At 50.6% G+C, this 25,658-nt stretch overlaps 1 protein-coding gene across 2 annotated transcripts in view; it reads left to right on the forward strand.

Annotated features, from left to right (window-relative positions):
* The first annotated feature begins 10,601 nt into the window (after positions 1 to 10,601).
* Positions 10,602 to 25,658, forward strand: part of DYNC2H1 (dynein cytoplasmic 2 heavy chain 1) — a 537,791-nt gene continuing 522,734 nt past the window's right edge. For both annotated transcript variants that reach the window (XM_073558365.1, XM_073558366.1), the window contains exons 1-3: positions 10,602 to 11,338; positions 17,186 to 17,356; positions 17,889 to 18,030. In XM_073558365.1, coding sequence (XP_073414466.1) covers positions 11,156 to 11,338; positions 17,186 to 17,356; positions 17,889 to 18,030 — 496 coding nt within the window. In that variant the 5' untranslated portion in view covers positions 10,602 to 11,155. The remainder of the gene's footprint in view (positions 11,339 to 17,185; positions 17,357 to 17,888; positions 18,031 to 25,658) is intronic.

Raw genomic sequence — 25,658 nt, forward strand, 5'->3', positions numbered from 1 at the left:
AGCTTTGTCCAATTTTGGCCTGTAGGTGAAGCCCTCCAAGTGCCACCTCCTGAAGCCCAAGGTGCAGTACCTCGGTCATGTGGTCAGTGCAGAAGGTGTGGCACCAGATCCTGATAAGGTCACAATCATCCGGGACTGGCCGAAGCCCAGCAACCTTCATGAAGTACGCCAATTCCTTGGACTGGTAGGCTACTACCGAAGATTCATCAAGGGCTTTACTAAAATAGCCACCCTTATGCAAAACCTTCTGGTGGGGCAGTCCAAGAAGACCAAACAGAAAAATTCCACCTTTGAATGGACTGAAGAGTTGGAAAGGTCCTTCACCAGATTGAAGATGGCTCTCACAGGAGACGAAGTTCTGGCCTACCCAGATTATGACAAACCCTTTGTGCTGTACACAGATGCCAGCAACGTGGGACTAGGAGCAGTACTGTCGCAGTTACAGAATGGGAAAGAAAGAGTGATCTCCTATGCCAGCAGGAAGCTGCGCCCCACTGAAAGGAACCCTGATAATTACAGTTCTTTCAAGCTGGAGTTCCTTGCCATAGTCTGGGCTGTCACCGAAAGGTTCAAACATTACCTAGCCTCTACCAAGTTCACTATCTTCACGGACAACAAGCCGTTGACGCATTTGGACACTGCAAAACTAGGTGCACTGGAACAGCGATGGATGGCTCGGCTATCGAACTATGAGTTTACCATCAAGTACCGGGCAGGGCACAAGAATGCCAATGCTGATGCGCTGTCCAGAATGCCTAACCTACCAGATGCCGGAGAAGACCCTGAGGCTCTTGAAGAGATAGAGCTACCTCCCTTCCACCGGCCACTTGCAGCCCAGCATGCTCAAGGAGTGAGAAACAGATGGTCTGGCTTGAAGGAGGTCACCCTGAACCCATTGCCCCATCATGATTGGGCAGAAACGCAAGACAGTGACCCTGCAGTCTGCCTGGTGAAGGAGCTGCTGACACGAGCTGACTCACGTCCAGAGTCGGATGCTCCTGAAGAAACTTAGCAGTTGTGGAAGGAGAGGGGCCGGCTGTTCATTTATGAAGGGAAGCTGTGTCGGAGGAGTATCAATGCCCGCACTCATGAGCTGGTTTGGCAGGTGATAGTCCCGAAGAGAGAGGCATCAATGGTCCTGGAAGCATACCACAATGGAGCTGGACACTTCGGATGGAAGAAGTTGGAAGCATTGCTCCGAGAGAGGTTCTACTGGGCTGGTATGAGGAAAGCCATTGAGAGGTGGTGCCGGGAGTGTGGACAATGTAACCTGCGCAGAAAGGATCGGGACAGTCAGAGGGCTCCTCTGCAGGCAATCATCACCAAACAGCCACTTGAGTTGGTAGCCCTGGACCATGGAGGCTACATCTATGCTCTTACCATTGTGGACCACTACTCAAGATTCCTGGTAGTTGTGCCTGTCAAAGATCAGACGGCCAGGACAGCAGCCAGAGCATTCCAACAACACTTCTGTAGACCACATGGGTATCCTGAAAGAGTCCTGACAGATCAAGGTCCAGCTTTCGAGGCAGAAGTGTTCCAAGAATTCTGTAACCTGTATGGTTGTAAGAAGATGCGGACAACGCCGTATCACCCACAGACCAATGGCATGTGCGAGAAAATGAACCAGGTGGTGATTGACCTCCTGAAGACTTTGCCCTTGGAGGAGAGGAATCTGTGGCCAGAGAAGTTGCCCGACCTGGTAGACCTTTACAACCATATACCAGTGAACTCCACCAACTGTACCCCAGCCTACTTAATGAGAGCAAGACCTGGTAAGCTGCCTATTGACTTGGACATGGGAGTCCTGACCCCAGAAGCGATGTCACCAGATGCTGACTGGGACACGCAGAGGCAGCAACAGTACAGGAGGGTTCAAGAATGTGTAGAGAAGAGTCTGGCCCAGGCAAGGCAAAAGCAGGAGAAGCTTTACAATCAAAATGCACCTGCCGCTCCTTTGTTGCCTAGAGAACAGGTCTTGAAAAGAAAGAGAAGATTGCACAAATTGGATGATCAGTGGGAAGCTGAACCTTATACCATTCTGCCCTCGAACTTTGATAATACGAAGGTATGCCTTGTGAGTAAAGATGGAGGAGAGACCTCAGCAGCGGTATCGAGAGATCATTTGAAGTTGTGTCCTGACCAGTTGAAGGAAAGGAAAGGAAAGAAGAACCAGATAACATTCAGCCCATAGTTGAAGAAGAGAAGGTCAGCACAGTGCTTGGAGAATTTTCTGCGAATTGGACTAGAGTGAACGATGCTATAGTGGTGCCAGTGTTACTGTTTCCTCAATCGGTAGCACAGGAAGATGTGACTCAAGAGAATCAGGAAAATCGGGTAGCAGATGCCGCACCAGCAGTGGAGCCAGAGAACCCTCGCCCTGCCAGTGGTGAATCTGCCATACCCCTGGTGAGTCTAAGAGTCGGTAGGAGAATGCTACCCAGTTTGCCCACACTAGAGTTACGTAGGTCTACCCGCACCACACAAGGCATACCACCCCTTAGATACCGTATATAAAGAAATGTAATTGTTGAAATTGTGTAAATATGTAACTGTTTTTCAAGTTTTGTTCCCACAGGTAACCTGTAAGAGTTCCCTTTGGAGTTTTCTTGTTTTCTTTATGGACACTGAACCACAGGACTTGTGTGTGGTCAAAAACTTTTACCATTTGCCCAGGAATGGACCATGGACATTGATGCTGGACTTATCATCATAGGACCATTTTTGAGCTCTTGGTTTTTGTACATTTTTCCCTTTTTCAAATCTTGTACAAATTATTATTGTTCAATTGTTTATATGTCTTTCATGTTTTTGTTCAGCCCAGGAGTGCTGACTTGCACTAGGGGGGAATGTGGCACCCCCAGGAGTATGGTCGCCACAGTGGCTTTGCCTTCCTCCAGGGGGAGGGTAATGCCAGGCTTGGAGGCAATGATGGGTCTCTCTCGCAGTCAATCCATACATGCAACACAGTTCCACTCCAGGCCAGCAGAGGGAACTCTGAACCAGGATTAAGGGGAGGGGAGCCCTCTGAGGGCCAAGAGGAAGGAGTGGTCAGATAGTCTGCGGAGGGTGAAGTGTGCAGACGCGTGGAAAGAAGCTGGAGGTTGAGCGAGGAAGGAGAGCTCCCTCAGCTGAGAGCGCATGAACTGGAGCCTGGTCTCCACGGCTGTACAGATACTAAAGGTCCTAAAGCAGATACCAGAGGAGTAGGAGGCTGTAAATGCCCTGTTCCCATCTAAGGCTTGAGGCACAACAGCAGCTTGAACCAGGACTAGAGAGGAGTCCCCGAGAGAGGCTACAGCTGTCTGCCGTGCAAGTGAGGTTCTTGGGAACATCTGACAGGAGGAACTTCAGAGTAACTAAGTACTTGAGTGCTTCACACCACAAGGCGCTAGGAAGGAGACTGCACAGCCCGTCTGTGAGAGAGAATCCCTGTGTTGCTTCCAGGCCAGCCTGCTCCGTTACCATCTGTAATCAGGACCCTGGACTGCAGTTATCAAGTAAAGGTACAGAAATTGCACCCCGCTGTGTCTTGTCTGCTTCCTACCCTTACGGCACTGCTACATCACCGTGCCAACCACTGCTACACTGCCCTGGGACATTAGCCCTGCCTGTGGAGGGCTATACCATCACTGCTGCACCACATCATCTGTCCCAGCGGAGCTGTCTGCAGCGTTGGCTTAACATCTCCCTTGCCGAACACCACAGGTGGCGTCACAAACTATTCCAGTCCATTAACTACATCACCCATTACTTGGGCGCCCAGGGCCACGGACCGGGACACATCCCCCTGACACCGGCCCGGTACCGAGTACCTCACAGCCCTGGGAGGGTGACCCACAATCTCCTCTGCAGTAGATAAAGAGCAGGAGACTGCAGAATGTGAAGGTCTGGATCCCTGCGAGCAGACGCAGAAACCTGACGCCTAACAGATGGTTAGTTGTGTGTGTGAGATGACGGATGTATGAGACTGGTGACTGACTCTATGAAACCCCTACCCTAGGTTGTGTATGAGTTAGGGTTCAGGGAGATAGAGTCAGTGCCAGTAGTGGCATAATGTATGTGCCACAAAGCATCCCGCTCTCCACACAAGCGTTAGCACCAGATAGCGCCAGTCAGCACAAGGCACCACTGGACCGCATGTGCAGCAGCTTTCATCGCAGCGGCGCCGTGCGCAAGTCAAGCGCTTACCTCCCTGCTCTGGGTGGTTAGTGGCGTCCGCTGAACTGGTACAGTGCGCACGTGGTGCGACTATATTATTTAGTTCAGGCATCACAGTTGCGGTGTCGAACGCTAGTGGGACTAGAGGGACTCTAACCCTGTGTCCTTGAGGCAGAGTCCTGTGTCTCTTAAGTAGTGTTCACTGTTGTGAATTCACTTTCTGGCCTACCTCTGATTACTGCTGAAGGTGGTGGAGCTGGCCAGGTTGAAGGACGGGTTGCGAGTTCTCTTTCTGGGCTCTCTCTGGTGGTTACTGGAGGTAATGGAGCTGATCTGATTAACAGAGGCTTGCCACATGATAATGAGGACGACGATTGGAGATCTGGGGTTTCAGACTGGATTTAAGACAGCCGACTCCCTCTATCCCTGCTGGTGATTTTTTCCTGCCTCCTGAGGTCATAGTTTCCAGCTCAGTCCCTGCATGCTCAGCTAAGTGTTCTTTTGCTATTCTGTTCACATTTGATCTGGTTTTGTCTGTTTCATTTTTGTGTGGGTCAGCCAGCTCCGGCTGGGGCTGTGCTGAATCGCCATCCATGTGTTACTGCTTGTGCCAGCTTGTTTTTGTCCCTTATTAGATTGGCCTCTTTTTGCTCTGCTTTCAGAATATACCAAAGTGCTGATATAGTGGGCGAAGTAGTGCGACTTCAGTATTTTTGCATCAGACGTGTTGGACCTTTTTGCAGGGTTTTTTGCGTGATTGCAGACAGTGTCTTTCCTTTGCTGCCCTGTCTAGTCAGTGTGGGCCCAATCGTTTACTCAGTCTATTTTCCTACTTGCGATTGTGTTTTTATCTTGTCTCACCGACAATATATGTTTGGGGGCTATCTATTCCTTTGGGGTCTGCCTGCTCTGGGGCAGTTTAGATTTCACCTTTTTTGCTTTAAGCTTAGTTAGCTCTCCGGCTGTGCCGAGGGTCTAGGATCATCGTAGGCACGCTCCACGGCTACTGCTAGTTGTGTGGATAGGATCAGGGGTCTGCAATCCGCTTTGTTACCAACCTTTCTGGTTTTCTGTGGCTTAGCTTGGGCTTGCTCTCCTCCTCAGTGACCCAATCATAACAGTTCACCTTGCCGAGCCCTGTGAGGTTAACAGGCTCTGGCACTTGCATTCTGCGGCTCTGTGCAGTAACAGAGTTCGCTCTTGTACACACCGGGTCAGCGGTTACCCCGTCGGTGTTCAGTCAGTGTTCGCCATTACTGAGCAGCAGTATACCATCTCTGCACGGTGGACTCTGGGTTGCGAACGCACCTTATTATTATATTTTATTTGATGCGTTTCTCCAACCCTAACAGTATATTAGCGCCAGCGTCTGGCTCTAATGGCGGACGAACAGCGATTCCGTGCATACATCCGGCAGCTGGAGGGCAGGTTGGCGGCTCTTGAGCATTCAGCCTCAGCTGCGGATATTACCGCGGTCGCGCTCTTGGCAGCCACAGAGGCTGTCTCCCGTGTGACCACTGCCATCCCTGCCTGGACTTTGTCCCATCTCCCGCTGCCCAAGAAGTTCTCGAGTGAATCACCAATCTTACCCCAAGCCACTAGTCCGAACCGCCAAACTTACACCAAGCCTCTAGTCAGAATCGCCAATCTTACACCAAGCAACTAGTCCAAATCACCAATCTTACTCAAAGCAACTAGTCCGAACCACAAATTTTACACCAGGAACTAGTCTGAACCACCAATCTTTCTCCAAGCCACTAGTCCGAACCGCCAATTTTACACCAGGAACTAGTCTGAACCACCAATCTTACCCCAAGCCACTAGTGTGAACCGCCAATCTTACACCAAGCCACTAGTCCGAACCGCCGGTCTTACACCAAGCCACTAGTCCGAACCGCCAATCTTACACCAAGCCACTAGTCCGAACCGCCAATCTTACACCAAGCCACTAGTCCGAACCGCCAATCTTACACCAAGCCACTAGTCCGAACCGCCAATCTTACACCAAGCCACTAGTCTGAACCGCCAATCTTACACCAAGCCACTAGTCCAAACCGTCAATCTTACCCCAAGCCTCTAGTCCAAACCGCCAAACTTACACCAAGCCTTTAGTCTGAACCGCCAATCTTACACCAAGCAACTAGTCCAAATCACCAATTTACTCAAAGCAACTAGTCCGAACCACCAATTTTACACCAGGAACTAGTCTGAACCACCAATCTTACTCCAAGCCACTAGTCCGAACCGCCAATTTTACACCAGGAACTAGTCTGAACCACCAATCTTACCCCAAGCCACTAGTGTGAACCGCCAATCTTACACCAAGCCACTAGTCCGAACCGCCGGTCTTACACCAAGCCACTAGTCCGAACCGCCAATCTTACACCAAGCCACTAGTCCGAACCGCCAATCTTACACCAAGCCACTAGTCCGAACCGCCAATCTTACACCAAGCCACTAGTCCGAACCGCCAATCTTACACCAAGCCACTAGTCTGAACCGCCAATCTTACACCAAGCCACTAGTCCAAACCGTCAATCTTACCCCAAGCCTCTAGTCCAAACCGCCAAACTTACACCAAGCCTTTAGTCTGAACCGCCAATCTTACACCAAGCAACTAGTCCAAATCACCAATTTACTCAAAGCAACTAGTCCGAACCACCAATTTTACACCAGGAACTAGTCTGAACCACCAATCTTACTCCAAGCCACTAGTCCGAACCGCCAATTTTACACCAGGAACTAGTCTGAACCACCAATCTTACCCCAAGCCACTAGTGTGAACCGCCAATCTTACACCAAGCCACTAGTCCGAACCGCCGGTCTTACACCAAGCCACTAGTCCGAACCGCCAATCTTACACCAAGCCACTAGTCCGAACCGCCAATCTTACACCAAGCCACTAGTCCGAACCGCCAATCTTACACCAAGCCACTAGTCCGAACCGCCAATCTTACACCAAGCCACTAGTCTGAACCGCCAATCTTACACCAAGCCACTAGTCCAAACCGTCAATCTTACCCCAAGCCTCTAGTCCAAACCGCCAAACTTACACCAAGCCTTTAGTCTGAACCGCCAATCTTACACCAAGCAACTAGTCCAAATCACCAATTTACTCAAAGCAACTAGTCCGAACCACCAATTTTACACCAGGAACTAGTCTGAACCACCAATCTTACTCCAAGCCACTAGTCCGAACCGCCAATTTTACACCAGGAACTAGTCTGAACCACCAAGCTTACTCCAAGCCACTAGTCCGAACCGCCAATCTTACACCAAGCCACTAGTGCGAACCGCCAGTCTTACACCAAGCCACTAGTCCGAACAGCCAATCTTACATCAAGCCACTAGTCCGAACCGCCATTCTTACACCAAGCCACTAGTCCGAACCGCCAATCTTACACCAAACCACTAGTCTGAACCGTCAGTCTTACACCAAGCCACTAGTCTGAACCGTCAATCTTACACCAAGCCACTAGTGCGAACCGCCAGTCTTACACCAAGCCACTAGTCCGAACAGGCAATCTTACATCAAGCCACTAGTCCAAACCGCCAATCTTACACCAAGCCACTAGTCCGAACCGCCAATCTTACACCAAACCACTAGTCTGAACCGTCAGTCTTACACCAAGCCACTAGTCTGAACCGTCAATCTTACACCAAGCCACTAGTCGGAACCGCCAATCTTACACCAAGCCACTAGTCCGAAATGTCAATCTTACACCAAGTCACTAGTCCGAACCGTCAATATTACACCAAGTCATTAGTCCGAACCGCCAATCTTACACCAAGCCACTAGTCCGAATCGCCAATCTTACACCAAGCCACTAGTCCGAACTGTCAATCTTACACCAAGCCACTAGTCCGAACCGTCAATCTTACACCAAGTCATTAGTCCGAACCGCCAATCTTACACCAAGCCACTATTCTGAACCGTCAATGTTACACCAAGCCACTAGTCCGAACCGCCAATCTTACACCAAGCCACTAGTCCGAACCGTAAATCATACACCAAGCCACTAGTCCGAACCGCCAATCTTACACCAAGCCACTAGTCCGAACTGCCAATCTTACACCAAGCCACTAGTCTGAAACGTCAGTCTTACACCAAGCCACTAGTCCGAACCGTCAATCTTACATCAAGTCATTAGTCCGAACCGCCAATCTTACACCAAGCCACTATTCTGAACCGTCAATCTTACACCAAGCCACTAGTCCGAACCGCCAATCTTACACCAAGCCACTAGTCCAAACCGTCAATCTTACACCAAGTCATTAGTCCGAACCGCCAAACTTACACCAAGCCACTAGTTCGAACCGTAAATCATACACCAAGCCACTAGTCCGAACCGCCAATTTTACACCAAGCCACTAGTCTGAACCGCCAATCTTACACCAAGCCACTAGTCCGAACCGTCAATCTTACACCAAGTCATTAGTCCGAACCGCAAATCATACACCAAGCCACTAGTCCGAACCGCCAATATTACTCCAAGCCACTAGTCCGAACCGTCAGTCTTACACCAAACCACTAGTCTGAACCGCCAATCTTACACCAAGCCACTAGTCCGAACCGCCAATCTTACACCGTCATTAGTCCGAACTGTCAATCTTACACCAAGCCACTAGTCCGAACCGTCCATCATACACCAAGCCACTAGTCCGAACCGCCAATCTTACACCAAGCCACTAGTCCGAACCGCCAATCTTACACCAAGCCACTAGTCCGAACCGTCAGTCTTACACCAAACCACTAGTCTGAACCGCCAATCTTACACCAAGCCACTAGTCCGAACCGCCAATCTTACACCAAGTCATTAGTCCGAACCGTCAATCTTACATCAAGCCACTAGTCCGAACCGCCAATCTTACAACAAGCCACTAGTCCGAACCGTCAATCATACACCAAGCCACTAGTCCGAACCGTCAATCATACACCAAGCCACTAGTCCGAACTGCCAATCTTACACCAAGCCACTAGTCCGAACCGTCAATCATACACCAAGCCACTAGTCCGAACCGCCAATCTTACACCAAGCCACTAGTCCGAACCGCCAATCTTACACCAAGTAATTAGTCTGAACCGTCAGTATTACACCAAGCCACTAGTCCGAACCGTCAATCTTACACCAAGTCATTAGTCCGAACCGCCAATCTTACACCAAGCCTCTAGTCCGAACCGCCAATCTTACACCAAGCCACTAGTCCGAACCGTCAGTCTTACACCAAGCCACTAGTCTGAACCGCCAATCTTACACCAAGCCACTAGTCGGAACCGCCAATCTTACACCAAGCCACTAGTCCGAACCGCCAATCTTACACCAAGCCACTAGTCCGAACCGCCAATCTTACACCAAGCCACTAGTCCGAACCGCCAATCTTACACCAAGCCACTAGTCTGAACCGCCAATCTTACACCAAGCCACTAGTCTGAACCGCCAATCTTACACCAAGCCACTAGTCGGAACCGCCAATCTTACACCAAGCCACTAGTCCGAACCGCCAATCTTACACCAAGCCACTAGTCCGAACCGCCAATCTTACACCAAGCCACTAGTCCGAACCGTCAGTCTTACACCAAGCCACTAGTCTGAACCGCCAATCTTACACCAAGCCACTAGTCGGAACCGCCAATCTTACACCAAGCCACTAGTCCGAACCGCCAATCTTACACCAAGCCACTAGTCGGAACCGCCAATCTTACACCAAGCCACTAGTCCGAACTGCCAATCTTACACCAAGTCATTAGTCCGAACCGCCAGTCTTACACCAAACCACTAGTCCGAACCGCCAATCTTACACCAAGTCATTAGTCCGAACCGCCAATCTTACACCAAGCCACTAGTCCGAACCGCCAATCTTACACCAAGTCATTAGTCCGAACCGCCAGTCTTACACCAAGCCACTAGTCCGAACCGCCAATCTTACACCAAGTCATTAGTCCGAACCGCCAATCTTACACCAAGTCATTAGTCTGAACCGTCAATCATACACCAAGCCACTAGTCCGAACCGCCAATCTTCCACCAAGTCATTAGTCCGAACCGCCAATCTTTAGGATCCTGAAGATATACCATACGCAACCCCTTTAAGTAGTTAGAGCTGTTAAAGGGTTTGTCCAGTGAAGACAACTTAGTATTTTTCCACTGCATAGGTGGTAACTTATTGATTGTGGAAGTCCAACTACTGGGATTGGGGAACTTTTACCCGACACATTGGAGCAGCACTGCACATGTAGAGCCGTCGCGCTGTTTGTTCCCTATAAGTCTGTAGAGCGCTGCACTCGGCTCCTTTCAGTCGCCCTTTGGAGAGTGAATGGCGTTGTGGTCGGACATATACTGCCTCTCTGGTAATGGGGATAAGGATTCCCAGCGCAGGTCCTGGCGGTCAGACCCCCACTGAACTTTAAGGAGGGTTTGACAACCCCTTTAAATGCAGCTCTCCATATTGCGCCCGTGTGCCGTCCATACAACTCTTTTCTGTGAGTTTTTTCCCACATGACCCCACATCTGTGGGAAGTCGCTCACGCGCACTGGGTCGGTGACTATCGTGGGGCGGACGCTCCCTTTATGAGGCCCGGGGGGCAGATTCGTTCGTTTAGAGGATTTATTGAACGGAATATTTATTGGGATTTTTTTATTTTTAGGAAAAAAATGCTGCGGCCAGAAGCTGAGTGTTAGGTGTGGTGTCCAGATATTAGGAAAGTCTGGTAACACCCTGCTGCCATGGAGGCCATATTGGTTGCCATATTGGTTCTATCATAAGGAGGCGAGCGGAAGAGCAGAACTGTGCAGGAGAAGGACTCGCTCATCCTATTTCCTCCCCTCTCTACGTGCGCGCCGTCTACGCGTCCAGTGCGCCTGCGCGTCTTGACGTCGCCGCCATGTTGGCGGAGGCAGTTTCGGCCAATCTCTCGTTGCTATGGTAGCGACTCTTCAACAACCTCTTGTCTCCCGGTAAGAAGCGTTCGGTCGCCGGGCTGTGGAGCGTGGAAGATGCCGCTGGCGGCTGCAGAGGACCGGAGGAAGGAGTTCATCCTCAGCACTGTGCACAACTACTTCGGGCTGTCCGGAGAGCGGCCGCCGGGCTGTGCGGAGCTCCAGCGCTTTCTGGATGATGGCAATGAGTATATCCTGTCAGCGAGGAGGGCCGGGGCCCGGGTGCTGCTCACTAATAAGGTGCGTGACGTACAGGGGGCCCTCAGTGCTACCTCAGGGGGCCACCCACCAAAGGACTCCTGCTAATCTATTGTAGAATTAGGGGTCCCCTGCTGCCCCCCATAGACGGAGGGGGATCCTGGGCTGTGCCCCCCATAGACGGAGGGGGATCCTGGGCTGTGCCCCCCATAGACGGAGGGGGATCCTGGGCTGTGCCCCCCATAGACGGAGGGGGATCCTGGGCTGTGCCCCACATAGACGGAGGGGGATCCTGGGCTGTGCCCCCCATAGACGGAGGGGGATCCTGGGCTGTGCCCCCCATAGACGGAGGGGGATCCTGGGCTGTGCCCCCCATAGACGGAGGGGGATCCTGGGCTGTGCCCCCCATTGGCGGAGGGGGATTCTGGGCTGTACCCCAATAGACATAGGGAGATCCTGGGCTGTACCCCCCTTCCCATAGATGGAGCTGGATCCTAGGCTGTACCCCAATAGACAGAGGGGGATACGGGGCTGAAACCCCCCATCTCTCCATAGATGAGGAGAGCTTCTGTTCTGGCTTAGAGATGAACTTGTCCTCTTCTGTAAATGATTGGTCTCTTTAGAGCACAAGTAGAATTTACACTCAGATGATATAGAAATGAAAACTTATTAAACACAGGGATAATGCACACAGTGATGTCACGGTGGAGGGATAATGCGCACGGTGATGTCACGGTGGAGGGATAATGCGCGCGGTGATGTCACGGTGGAGGGATAATGCACGCGGTGATGTCACGGTGGAGGGATAATGCACGCGGTGATGTCACGGTGGAGGGATAATGCACGCGGTGATGTCACGGTGGAGGGATAATGCACGCGGTGATGTCACGGTGGAGGGATAATGCGCTCGGTGATGTCACGGTGGAGGGATAATGCCCACGGTGATGTCACGGTGGAGGGATAATGCACACGGTGATGTCACGGTGGAGGGATAATGCACACGGTGATGTCACTGTGGAGGGATAATGCACGCGGTGATGTCACGGTGGAGGGATAATGCGCGCGGTGATGTCACGGTGGAGGGATAATGCGCGCGGTGATGTCACGGTGGAGGGATAATGCGCGCGGTGATGTCACGGTGGAGGGATAATGCGCGCGGTGATGTCACGGTGGAGGGATAATGCGCGCGGTGATGTCACGGTGGAGGGATAATGCGCGCGGTGATGTCACGGTGGAGGGATAATGCGCGCGGTGATGTCACGGTGGAGGGATAATGCGCGCGGTGATGTCACGGTGGAGGGATAATGCGCGCGGTGATGTCACGGTGGAGGGATAATGCGCGCGGTGATGTCACGGTGGAGGGATAATGCGCGCGGTGATGTCACGGTGGAGGGATAATGCGCGCGGTGATGTCACGGTGGAGGGATAATGCGCGCGGTGATGTCACGGTGGAGGGATAATGCGCGCGGTGATGTCACGGTGGAGGGATAATGCGCGCGGTGATGTCACGGTGGAGGGATAATGCGCGCGGTGATGTCACGGTGGAGGGATAATGCGCGCGGTGATGTCACGGTGGAGGGATAATGCGCGCGGTGATGTCACGGTGGAGGGATAATGCGCGCGGTGATGTCACGGTGGAGGGATAATGCGCGCGGTGATGTCACGGTGGAGGGATAATGCGCGCGGTGATGTCACGGTGGAGGGATAATGCGCGCGGTGATGTCACGGTGGAGGGATAATGCGCGCGGTGATGTCACGGTGGAGGGATAATGCGCGCGGTGATGTCACGGTGGAGGGATAATGCGCGCGGTGATGTCACGGTGGAGGGATAATGCGCGCGGTGATGTCACGGTGGAGGGATAATGCGCGCGGTGATGTCACGGTGGAGGGATAATGCGCGCGGTGATGTCACGGTGGAGGGATAATGCGCGCGGTGATGTCACGGTGGAGGGATAATGCGCGCGGTGATGTCACGGTGGAGGGATAATGCGCGCGGTGATGTCACGGTGGAGGGATAATGCGCGCGGTGATGTCACGGTGGAGGGATAATGCGCGCGGTGATGTCACGGTGGAGGGATAATGCGCGCGGTGATGTCACGGTGATGGTGACTGGGGGTGTAGGCAGGGTGGATTTGATTTAAATCTAACTGATTTAAATCACGATTTAAATCACTAGTCAGTAAGGCTTGATTTAAATCAGTGATTTAAATCAAAGTTTCTACCTAAACTAGTTCTTGCTACTTTAACATGCAAGTAGATGAAGATTTTTAGAATCACTTTTTATATTACTTTTTTCTCCCCAGTTTAATGGGTTAATCATTCATATTTGGACACCACTGTTCTGTTGTACTTAGGAAGGAGAAAAATAATCCTGACCTTAATAACAATTTAAATAGATTTATTCAACTGAAACATTACAGCATAAGTTATTTGCTTAAACAAACATCCATGTTTGTTAACTAATTTGGCTAAACAAAATATATATATATTTTAAGAAACTTAGACTGTCAGCCCAGCCGACACATGAAAAACTTAAATACTACTGTCCCTGCTGTCCTCTGTAGCTCACTTTTCGTCATCTTCATCATCATCTTCTTCTTTGTTCCTATTCATAATCTGGAAAAGAAAAACAAGCTTTCCTGCTTTATTGGGTCCCAACCGATTTTTCAATTTAGAATGAATGAGTCCAAAGGAAGAGAATATTCTTTCAACGCCTGCAGAAGAAGCTACTGCTGTTAAAAGTAAAATCATTACTTGAACAGTCTCTAAATCCTAGCGCTTAAGTGACTTCCACCAGTTTACTGGTGTGACCTTCCTTAAAATATCTTCAGCAAACATATATTTCTTGAATGGTTCCCCCTTAGCTCTGAAGTTTATTATAGTTGGCATTAAAGATGGATGATTGCTGGATACCCATGTCATAGCGAACTCCTCTTCCTCAGCACTTAGGTTTTGACCCTGATATTGGATATTGACAATATTTGCCAAAAAATGAGCTGGAGTCAGTGCTTGTCCCATTCGTTTGTTTACTGCTTGTAATTTAATTCTGTCCATGTGTAGTTCTGTTTTTAAGTGTTCACTCAGTTCCTTCCAAATTTCAACAGCATCCGCAATAAAACAGCTATTTTTCTGTATTTTGTTTAAAGCTTGAGAGATGGGTTTCAGGAAGCTCAGCATATGTTCAACATTTCTCTTAAGCCCAATGTTGAGGATTTTGGCCGTGACAGTGCCATCTATTTTATCTCGATTTTCTTCACAGTGTCATCAGAATAGGCCAGTTTTTGATATACTGCTCAAAACAGTCCACCACAGAGTTCCATCTAACATCTTGTGGGAGCGTTAGCTTGGTTCCACCCATCCTTTTCAGAGCTGCTGCAGCAAAATGATTATTACGGAAGTATTTAGCAATTTCAACAACATTAGCCTTTATTTCTGGAACACTTAAGTCTTTGGCTAAGAGGTGCAGCAAATGAGCACTGCAACCATATGTTATTAGCAGCTTTGTATTCTCTCCCTGCTCTTCTAAATCTCTTCTCATCTTGGATACGTTTGCAGCATTGTCAGTGACCAAACTGCGTACTAGACATTTGAATTTTTGTTCACATGTCGTTATACCTTTTACTGCCACTTCTTGTAAGTATTCTGCTGTGTGTGCATTTCCTGACGTATCCGTTGTTTGTGCAAGGAAGACTTTACCTTCTTCTGTTGTTATACAAGCACATACAATAGGATCATTGTGGACATTACTCCACCCATCAATACTTAGGTTAACAATTTTACCCTCCAGAGCTGTTGCACATTGCTCCATTTCTCTGTCATACACTTGATCCAGCAGTTTCCCTGCAACATCAGCTCTGCTGGGTGGACTGTATCCTGGTCTCAGTGACTGAACCATATTAATGAAATGTGGGTTCTCAGTCAGACGGAAAGAAGAGTTCGTTGCATAAATAAACTGGGCAATTTTTTCATCAATCAACTCTTTTTCTAATCTGCTAGTTCTTATCACAAACCTATCTATGGTGGTTCCAGGAGGTAAAGGTTTTTTCTTCCTTTTGGGTGATGGTGATATGTGGCTGTGGGTGTCTGATGATGATGCTGCTGCTGCTAATGAAGCACTATCCTGGATGGATAACTCTGAAACTGTAGAACAGGATGATGGTGATCTTGGAGGTGGATAGTTTCCAGAATCCATGAATTCCCCTAAACAAAAAAAGTCAATGGTGTTATTTTATTGTTTATACAATTTCTGCTTATTGTACACAACACATCACTGCCCCTGCCCCAAAAGGAATATTTGTTTTTCTTCATAACTGTACCAAATGACAGTAACATGCAGTAATAATAAGAAATATAATTTTTCTCACACATGACAGTTCAGTCTTTAGAAATAGGATTCAATAAAAATGTTTACCAACCTGAAGATCCTGCCTGTTCAGAAGTGTTTCTTTGGTCATCTTCATCACCGCACTTCTCATGATGTTGCCTCATTCGCGCAACCAGGCCTTGCATCTCTTTGTTGCATCGTTTGCATTTTGCACGCATGCCTGCCTTACCGATAGGCGAAGGAGCTTCATTAAAATATTCCCAAACTGGGTCTCTTTTACGGCCTGCTGCCATTATAAGGAAAGAATGTAATAAACCTCAGATCGTACACACAAACAGATCCAGACTTGTCTGTCTGTGGCTATGCTGCAGTATTGTGCTCAAAGTTTCACTTTCATTTTCTTGTCTGCTTGCCCTTCCTCCTCCTCACACTTAGATTCACATTCTTCTTGTGTTGTGCAGATCTATTCCACTCCAAACAATCAGAAACATATTGTCTAACTTCTTGAACTTGGCACTGAAGGGGTTGATTCTGTATTCATAGGTTTGTAGAACAATAGGATTAAGGTCTTTTTCTCAACTCTGTTCATGTTGTAACATTTTTGCCGTGAAGAAGAGGCTGGGACCTCTGCGGAGTCAAATTCAGTTTTGAGAACTGCGTAAGTAAAGCGAGCGTCTGTGATAATATAGGAGAGAAACTGCCCACTAATCCTACAGAAACCTCTGGAAGAGCATGGCATTGTGAATGTTACACATATACAGCCTTTATTCTACTGAGTTAAACAACTCAGCTTTATCTCATGATGGAAGAACCTTTGGATGGTAAAATATTTTCCTCAAAAAGCAGTTTATTGAAAAAAATCCGATTTAAATAAAAAAAATCCGATTTTTTTTTATTTTTTTTTTTAAAAAACATTGATTTTTATCCACCCTGGGTGTAGGTGTATATGGAATAATTATACAGTCATATGCAGTGTTAGGCCGGGGTCACACGAGAGTATAACACGGCTGCGTGCTATGTGATGTTTTCTCGAGTCGGATTTCACTGATTCAGCGCCTTTGCTGGCTGCCGCAGTGTTTTCTTTGACTGGTCTCCCTGAGGTCAGTGATTGTTTCGTGGTGTTTTCTCGAGTGGCACTCGGACCAGTGTTACTCTATGGGGCCGTCTAATCCCAGCCTTACAGAGCCCTCAGTATTTTACTGCTGTTCTGTGTGGGCTCCAGAATACAACTTGTATCTATGGAGGCTGCATTTAGTTTACTCCTCGTGGCTGCGTGCAGATAAGCCTTTCTTCTTGGGCCCATGGTCCGCTCCCCAGAAGTCACCTTGGGGGATATGAGGAGTCTTCGTCTTTCATTTGACCTTGTAGGGAAGATAATGAGCTTTTCTTTCCATTGTGGTGTCTGAGAATGCCAATAAAAGTTCTGTATTGAGTTGATGAATTGGTGAGTGGTCTTAGAAACATTTAATACCTTGATTTTTATTTTCCATTTCTACTCCTTTCACTTCTTGCTGTATATACTGTGATTACTTTATGCTGATGTGTTTCTGATTCTTTCCTTGCAGGTTGAACCTGGAGATACCAAGGAGAAGGTTCTTGTGTTCTTTAAAATCCGACCAGAGGTCATCACTGAAGACAACCTTCATGAAAACGTCCTAGTTTCCTCCATGTTAGACTCTCCTATTAATACGCTGTACCAGGCCGTACGGCAAATATTTGCTCCATTATTACTCAAGGTGAGTAGAGGGCAGATGCATACAGAAGCAATACCAGAATAAATGCAAGAAAAACATTTAATGATGGAGAATTGCCACCTACTGTGAGATTACCAATCCCAAGGTTTTGCATTTTGATTGGAGACTACACCCCACGTCCACATACACGATGCGTCCACGCACTGCGACTAATGAATACATGAGCTCCAATATTGATGTAGAAGTGAAAAGCGCAAGGTACTTAGCATTTTTTGATAAAGGCGCAAAAGCAATGCAATCACGTCAAGGTGTACTCAACTATGGATGGTCCTACCTCCATGTGCCAAACCAGCTTCATCTGAATGGGGAGTTAAAAGGAAACCAGGCGAAGCTCACAATTAAAACCTTGTATAGGGTGCTGAGCCCTGGTCGCAAGTGGCATACACGGCACATGGAAAGGTAGGACATATAGTGGTTAGGGACCATCCATAGTTGGGTACACCTTGACGTGGTTTGATCAAAAAACACTAACTCCTCAGAATAATTATTTATTTCTGCTTACTAATTTATTAAGGATGAGAAATGGAGTAAGGAGTTTGACCCAAAACTCCAGACTTTGCTTAGTGACTTGGAGGCCGGGCTGGGCAGTGTGCTACGGAGGAGGACCGTCACCAGCAGAGGCAGCCCGAGGACTGGAGGAGAAGATGACCTGCAAGGTGGGTTGTGGCTTAATAAAAAAAAAAATGCATATACATTATAAACTATGTGAGTGCAAATAAATGTTCAGTGTTTTCTTCATTGATGAGCTATCCTGCTGTAGTGAATACAGCATATAAAACGCCATGTAGAAAAAAAGAGCATGGCACTCACCGTCCCAAAAATGTCCTTTATTGTAGATATATATAAAACAGAGGCAGGGAGGCTTTCACGTGGAAAACGCGTTTCTCTATCGCTTTATTGGGTGACACAGGTAACCATGGGTGTATGCTGCTGTCGCTAGGAGGCTGACACTATGCAAATAAAGTAAAAAAACTGGCTCTTCCTCCATAGCATACACCCAATGACAGGCAGGAAGTACCTCAGTTTAAGCTTAGTGTCTTTAGGAGGCGGACCTGGATCTAACACCAGATCCGCAGTGTTTTTTCTTTCACAGGTTTCTGTGTGAACTTATTAATCCTTTTCCCTTTTTTTTTCAGATACAGCTCGTCGGGTAACAGGGTGCAGATTGCTCACCCTGTTTTCCCACATTTAAGCGACCGAGAGAGCAGTGTAGTGTCACCCGCATCGCCCACTCTTGGACCCACTGGCAGGACTTGTCCCCTGTCCCCCCTTTGGGGTGGTTCAGGGTGACTCTCGGTGGCCAGTCCTTGCCTTATCCCCTCCTCACCCCTCTCCTCGGAGAGGGCTGAGAGGAAGACGGTGGTCACCGGTGGTGGCCTTCCCCCTTTTTAATAAGGGGTCGATACCGTCTTCTGCACCGTCCGGAGACGGTGCTGGAAGGAGGATCTTCATTTCCAGGACCCTCTCACTTCCGAGGGCTCGGGATGCAATCCTCATCTATCATCTATCAAGAGGAGCCGGATTCAAGCAGGTGGTAAGCCAGCGAGCCCCCCCACAGCAGCTTCCTCCAGCAGCAGCTCCCCTGTTTACCGGTGTATAGGTCCCCGCTGTAGACAGCCTCTTTCCTCCCTAGTCCACAGGTTCAATTTGCGCGCCTTTTTTCTCATAGCGCGCGGCCCCGGCATTTTACAGGCTTTCTTCTTCTCTTCGGCCATTTTAAGTCAGTAGCACGCCCCCCTCTCTGGCATGTCTCCTATCAGCCGCCTTTATTGACCAGACACGCCCCCGCTTGGCGTGTTTAGTTTCCCTAGCCATCTTCTATGCCAGACACAACCCTTGGCGTGCCATCCTATTATCTCGCTCTTTTCCACCGCCGGGCACCCCCCCTTCTTCTGCGCATCATCCCCGGTGCCGTCGATTGGGCCGTTTGCAGGTCGCACATGCCTCCTCCGCTTGTTAGCCTATCAGGCCGCGGCTTCATCTTTCGCGCTCCTTCGTGCCCGAGGGGAGGCGGCGCTGGGTCAGATAATCCTGGCTACGTCCAGGACACGCCTCCCAGCGCAGCTCCGGCCGGGTCACGCCCACCGACAGCATGGCGCTGTACCTGTCTCCCTGGCAGGTCCAGTCACTACTGGCGCCCCCGCTGTGTCAGGTCAGCCACTAGGAGGGGCTCTTTTCTTTGGTTTTTCGCCAGCCGGCACATTAGCCTGAGATGGCGCGGCCTATCTGGTTCCTTCTGCTAATTGAGCCCCCGGCTTTGGGCCTTCTCTCCCGGCCACGTAGCCACTCTCTCTTGCCAGCCTCAAGCCAGTCAGTGTCCCTCGGCCAATCAGTGCGTGCCCTGAGCATTTCCAGGCCAATCGGCATGCGCCTTGGGCTTAGCCACTCCCCCTCCCGATGGCCTCGTTGTTTTCTTTAGTCAGTGAGTGAGCCTCTCTAGCCCTCTCTCCCTGTCACCCGAGACATGACCCCAGTATAGCGTCTCAAGGCCTGCAAGTTAGCATCATCTGTGGATTTGTGCACTGTCTGTCGCCATCCGCCGCAGGACCCAGAGGGCACAGCAGGCAGTGTGTCTCTGTCTGTAGCAGCGGACGGAGATTTGTGCATCTCCAGCGGGCTCAGCAGGCCTCCATCTCTATCCGGCACCGGATCTGAGAGACACTGCAGCCTGAGCAGCGACAGCGCCATCTCGGGTTCAGATAGGACCAGCCCAGGCTGGTTGCCTTTTTTCTACCTTATAGGGACTTATCTATCCCTGGCAGCAGTCTTCGGCTCATCCTTTGACCACCATCCGTATAACAGCAGTAGCCTTGTGACCAGTCTGCATTGTTTTTGCCCGTACTGCAGCTTTTCCACAGTGTCTGCCCTATAGCAGTCCCCTAACGTCCAGGTTGAGAGCACTCGCCCCCCTCCGGAGTGGGCTGCTGCCATGTCTCAGTCATTATCCGACCTGACAGAGGTTTCATAGTCCATGACCCAGGTCCTGGAGCGCCTTTTGCATCAGTCTACTGCCACCAGTGCTCCGAACACCTTTTATGGTGTTTCGCATGCACCTGTCTGCGATGTCCACAAGGACATATCTGGTATGGAACTAGGAAAGCGAGACCAGGTCCCTCGGCATCTGCCTGGAGGACGGCACTCCCTTCCCTCCGGAGTGGTCTGTTGCCATGTCCCAACCGGTCTCCAGCCGGACAGTAGATTCAATTTTCGGGATGAAAGCACTCCCCTCCCTCCGGAGTGGGCTGTTGCCAGGTCTCCGTCAGTCTCGGACCTGACTAGAAAATTCACAGTCCCTGGTACAGGTCCTGGAATGTATGCCGCATCTGTCTGCCGCCACCAGTGCCCCGAACACCTTCCATGGTGATTCACATGCATCTGACCACGACCTTCACAGGGACTGATCAGGAGAAGGAATTAGGAAGCAGACTCTGTCTAGCTCCTCATCCAGTTCACCGGGCTCCTCTGCGGCATCCAAAATGCCCCTCTCTACCCGTTCCCCCTCCTCGGAGGCGGACGTCAGGTCGGATGTAGCTTTTCAGTCAGAGTCTGACTCGGAGGTGGATCAGACTTCTAGGACGCGGGACTTTGTAGATAGCCTTATTTCGGCTATTGTTCAAACTCTCGAAGTAGAAGTGGAGCATGCGGCTGCTCAGGACATCTCCGTTTCATTCAGGCGGTGAGACGTCCCTCCAGCATTTTTTCCCAAAGAGTTTGAGGCTACCACCTCTAGGCACTGGGAACTTCTCGGCAAACGCTTCCCGGGACAAAAACGTCTCGACGTTCTAGACCATTTTAGTTTAGACCGTGTCTGCATTTGGTCCGATCCCTCTAAGGTGGATCTGCCTTTTTCTCCTTCGCCTCATTGGGGGACACAGATACTGTGGGTGTATGCTTCTGCCGCTAGGAGGCTGACACTAAGTGAAAAAAAGAGGTTAGCTCCTCCGTCGTATACACCCTCGCCCCTATTGCGGGCGGAACTCAGTTTTTTGCTTAGTGTCCATGGAGGCACACATTTCTGGCTTTGCTCCAGACTTTTTCTTTTTTTTTTTTTTCTTTTCCCATGAAGATGAGACAGGGGCGACGGACCCTATTGAAAGGGTCCGATCTCCCCAAACCATCAACGGGCGAGCACGTGTTGAGTATCGTCTCCACGTATCCTCTCCCGCACCGTGGGACATATCTTGGCCGTTTTGCCCAGACTTTGTTTATTTTATTTTTACAGTCTATGAAGATGAGACAGGGGCAACGGATCCTATTGAAAGGGTCCGATTTCGCCAAACCATCAACGGGCGAGCACGTGCGAGTGTCCCTCCACGTATCCTCTCCCGCGATGTGGGACACAATGCCGGACTTAGCCCTGACCACCCCTAGGTATTGAAACCATGGGCTGTACAGAGGCACAAGACTAGTCCGTGCGGCCCCCACTGCTCCACCAATGCTTAGACTGCGGTGCTGCAAGACGGCGGACGGTCCCTCTCCTCACCCCCTGAAGGGGTTAGATGGAGCTAGGGTGCCTGCACCACCCTATTTTGTCAAGGCCCCCTCACATACCTGAGCTGGGAAGCTGAAGAGGATCGTCAGTGAGGAGAGGGCCTGGGAGGGCTCCTGCGGCGAAGATCCGGGGCTGGAGCCCTTAGCTGTCAGATGCCACCGGCCAGTGGCTGCAGAGCGGTGTGGAGAAGCCCGCGCACAGCTGGTGGCGTGTGATTTTTGTGCGGAGGCGTCCAGGAACGGGGGGGCACAGGACTGGGGTAAGTGCTGCCCGGGAGACCACAGGGAAAATGAGGTTCTACCTCCTTCCCCCTGTCCCCAGCAGCGGACAGATACAGCATGTCCGAAGAAGCAGTATGCATCTCTTCCGCGGGTGCAGAGCAAGCAGTTATGCAAAGCCGGCGACACCAAACGCGCCCAGGAGCCCTCCCCTGTGACCGAACCCACAATGCTGGTGTGGGCAGACCTCAGAGGACAAGGCTCGGGATTCCCGCTGTGCAGCTCCCGGAACCCGACGCCTAACAGAACCTCAGTGTCCGTCCTCCCCTGCGACAGCGACCAATGTGCCAAGCCCCCGAGAGTGGGCCCTATCACTGTCACAGTTCATGCAATTGAGTCCCTTCAGGCCTCAGATGGGGGCAGGGACAGTGGCTTGCCGGCCTTAGAGGGGACCTCCACCTCACAAGAGCCTCTCGCCTGCAGGGGCCGCTCTCACTCCAGGCAGACCCGAGGGAAACAAATCCAAACGGTGTCGCCCAGTCTATCCGGTGCCTTGGGATCCGTAAGTTCTGCTTCTCGCTCCTCGTCACCAGTGGTTGATAGCGAGCAGACCTCAGAATTTGACTCAGACGTGCCCCTTCACCTGGAAACTCCAGCGTCACGTGAAACAGTGGACAGCCTCATAGAAGCCATCAATCAGACCTTGGGGATTGAGAATGATCCCGCAGCGGCTACGGGGCATGAAATGGCATGTAAGCAAGTGAAGCGCCCGCACAGAATTTTTTCCTCTCACCCGGTGTTTGAGGACATAGTGCAGCAGCACAGAGAACATCCAGACAGGCGTTTCTCGGGTCAAAAGGCACTCGAAACAAAGTATCCTTTTGCTCCGGACCTCCGTAAGAAATGGATGGAATCCCCGATGGTGGATCCTCCGGTTTCGCGCCTAGCCACTAAGACCCTGCTATCCGCCCCTAGTGTTTCCTCAATTAAGGATCCCACGGATCGCCTTATAGAGAGCTTAGCTCGCTCAGTATATGAGGCGTCAGGGTCAGCACTCGCTCCCTCATTCGCAGCAACTTGGGTAGCCAAGGCTTTGATATCATGGTCAGAAACATTAAACAAGGTCGCGCAGGAGCAGGATCTACCTGCAGAGATTTCGGAGGTCGCAGGTCAGATGGCGATGGCCGGAGACTATGTAATCAATGCGTCTTTGGATGCGGACAATTTCTCGGCACTTGCTGCCGTTAATGCAATTTCTATTAGAAAAGCCCTATGGTTAAGGACATGGCGAGCCGATTCTACTTCTAAGAAGTCCTTGACTTTCCTGCCTTATCAGTGCGGCCACCTATTTGGGGAGAAGTTGGATCAACTTATCTCTGACTCCACAGGAGGAAAGAGCTGGTTTCTCCCTCAACAAAAGGTCAAAACGCTTTTTTGTCACCCGTTTTCAGGCACGTTTTCGGGCCTTTCGCAACCCCGGGTGGACTACAGCGGCCAATTCCGCCGCCTCACGCCGCCCCAACCAGAATAGGGAGCGGCAGGTCTCATATAGAGCCAACCATTGGGGAGAATGCATACTCAGCAGCCCAGATCGAGGGGATCCAGATCCCAAAGATCGTTGGCCAAATGACTCAAGGCCTTTACCAGACAACACCAGCAAGGTGGGCGGCCGCCTACTCTGGTTTCACCACGTCTGGGTCAATGTCGCTCACGACACATGGGGAATGGAATTGGTGGCCTCAGGTTACAAAAGAGAATTTGTCAGATATCCTCCAAGACGTTTTTTTCTTTCCGGCTTCCCAGGGTGGATACCCAGGCAAGGGCTCTATTGGGAGCCATCAAATCGCTCCCGCACAACGGAGTCATTGTTCCAGTGCCGGAACTCGAAAGAGCTCAAGGGTTCTATTCCAACCTTTTTGCGCTTCCCAAAAAGGACGGGTCTGTCATGCCTGTTTTGGACCTGAAGCTTCTGAACAAATTCATCAGGATCAGACATTTCCGCATGGAGTCTCTCCGTTCAGTCATATCGGCCATGGAGCAGTGAGAATACTTGGCCTCAATAGACATCCAGGACGCATATCTGCATATTCCAATTTTTCCTCCTCATCAGAGGTTTCTACGCTTCACCATCGGCGATCAACATTTTCAGTTCGTAGCGCTACCCTTCGGGCTAGCCACGGCTCCCAGAATGTTCACAAAGGTTATGGCAGTTGTCATGGCCACCCTGCATTCTCGAGGCATAGTCGTCTTGCCTTATCTGGACGACCTCTTGGTCAAGGGCCCGTCAATACGGGCATGCGAGGAAAAGGTCAACATCACGCTAGTTACTCTTGCCCGCATAGGATGGTTGGCAATGCAAAGAAGTCATCCCTTGTGCCAGCTCAGAGGATCTTCTTCCTAGGAATGATCTTCAACACTTGCCGGGGGTTGGTAATTCTCCCTCAGGAAAGGGCGCTAGCTCTCCGGCAGGGTGTCTGGACACTTCGCCAACCAGTCCCTCATACCATCCGATCCGGGATGAGGATTTTAGGGAAAATGGTCGCAGCAATGGAAGCGATACCTGTCGCCCAGTTCCACCTTCACCCCCTGCAGCACGCCCTCTTGTCAGCCTGGGACAAGAATTCTTTCACGCCCGATCGGCGGTGCGGACTGTCCTCTCGAGTCAGGCAGTCGCTCGGATGGTGGATAACCAGTTCCTCTCTGACCCAGGGGAAACCTTTCCCCCCAGATCATTGGCTTTTGATGACAACCGACACCAGTCTCCTCGGTGGGGGAGCGGTGTTTCGCCACCACACAACCCAGGAACGGTGGTCGCCACAGGAGGCACGCCTCTCGATCAACTTATTGGAGATACGAGCAATTCGGCTGGCTCTGCAGAAGTTTCATCACTTTCTAGCAGGCCGCCCCGTCCGGATTCAATCGGACAACGCCACAGTGGTGGCTTACATAAATCATCAAGGGGGCACCCGCAGCAGAGCAACCATGCGCGAGGTGGGGCTCGTTCTTCAGTGGGCCGAAGCAAACCACTTGGTGATTTCGGCTGTCCACATTCCGGGGCGTGGAAAATTGGGCGGCAGACTTTCTCAGCCAGCAGGGTCTTGCATCCGGAGAGTGGTCTCTACATCCCAAAGTTTTTCAGCAGATTTGTCAACTGTGGGGAGCTCCAGATGTGGACCTGATGGCTTCCAGAGTGAATGCCAAGGTGCCCACATGTCGCTCAGGCCAGAGACCCGCAGGCATTCGCGGTGGACGCGTTGGTTCTGCCATGGAACCAGTTTCGCCTCCCATGTCTATTTCCCCCACTGCCACTACTTCCGAGAGTCATCAAAAAGATCAAGATGGAAGGGGTGCCGGAGATTCTTCTGGCACCAGACTGGCCCCGTCGAGTGTGGGACGCAGATCTAATGCAGCTGCTCGCCGACGTTCCTTGGCGCCTGCCAGAGCACCCAGATATACTGTCTCAAGGGCCGATTTGCCACCCGAACTCAGGGACCCTGTGTTTGATGGCATGGCCGTTGAATCTTGGATTTTAACCCAGGCAGGGTTCGGGAGCGAGGTGGTCGCTACAATGATT

This window comes from Dendrobates tinctorius, unplaced genomic scaffold (genome assembly GCF_039654945.1).
Source record: "Dendrobates tinctorius isolate UK_male_01 unplaced genomic scaffold, ASM3965494v1 ptg000256l, whole genome shotgun sequence".
NCBI classification, from domain to species: domain Eukaryota; kingdom Metazoa; phylum Chordata; class Amphibia; order Anura; family Dendrobatidae; genus Dendrobates; species Dendrobates tinctorius.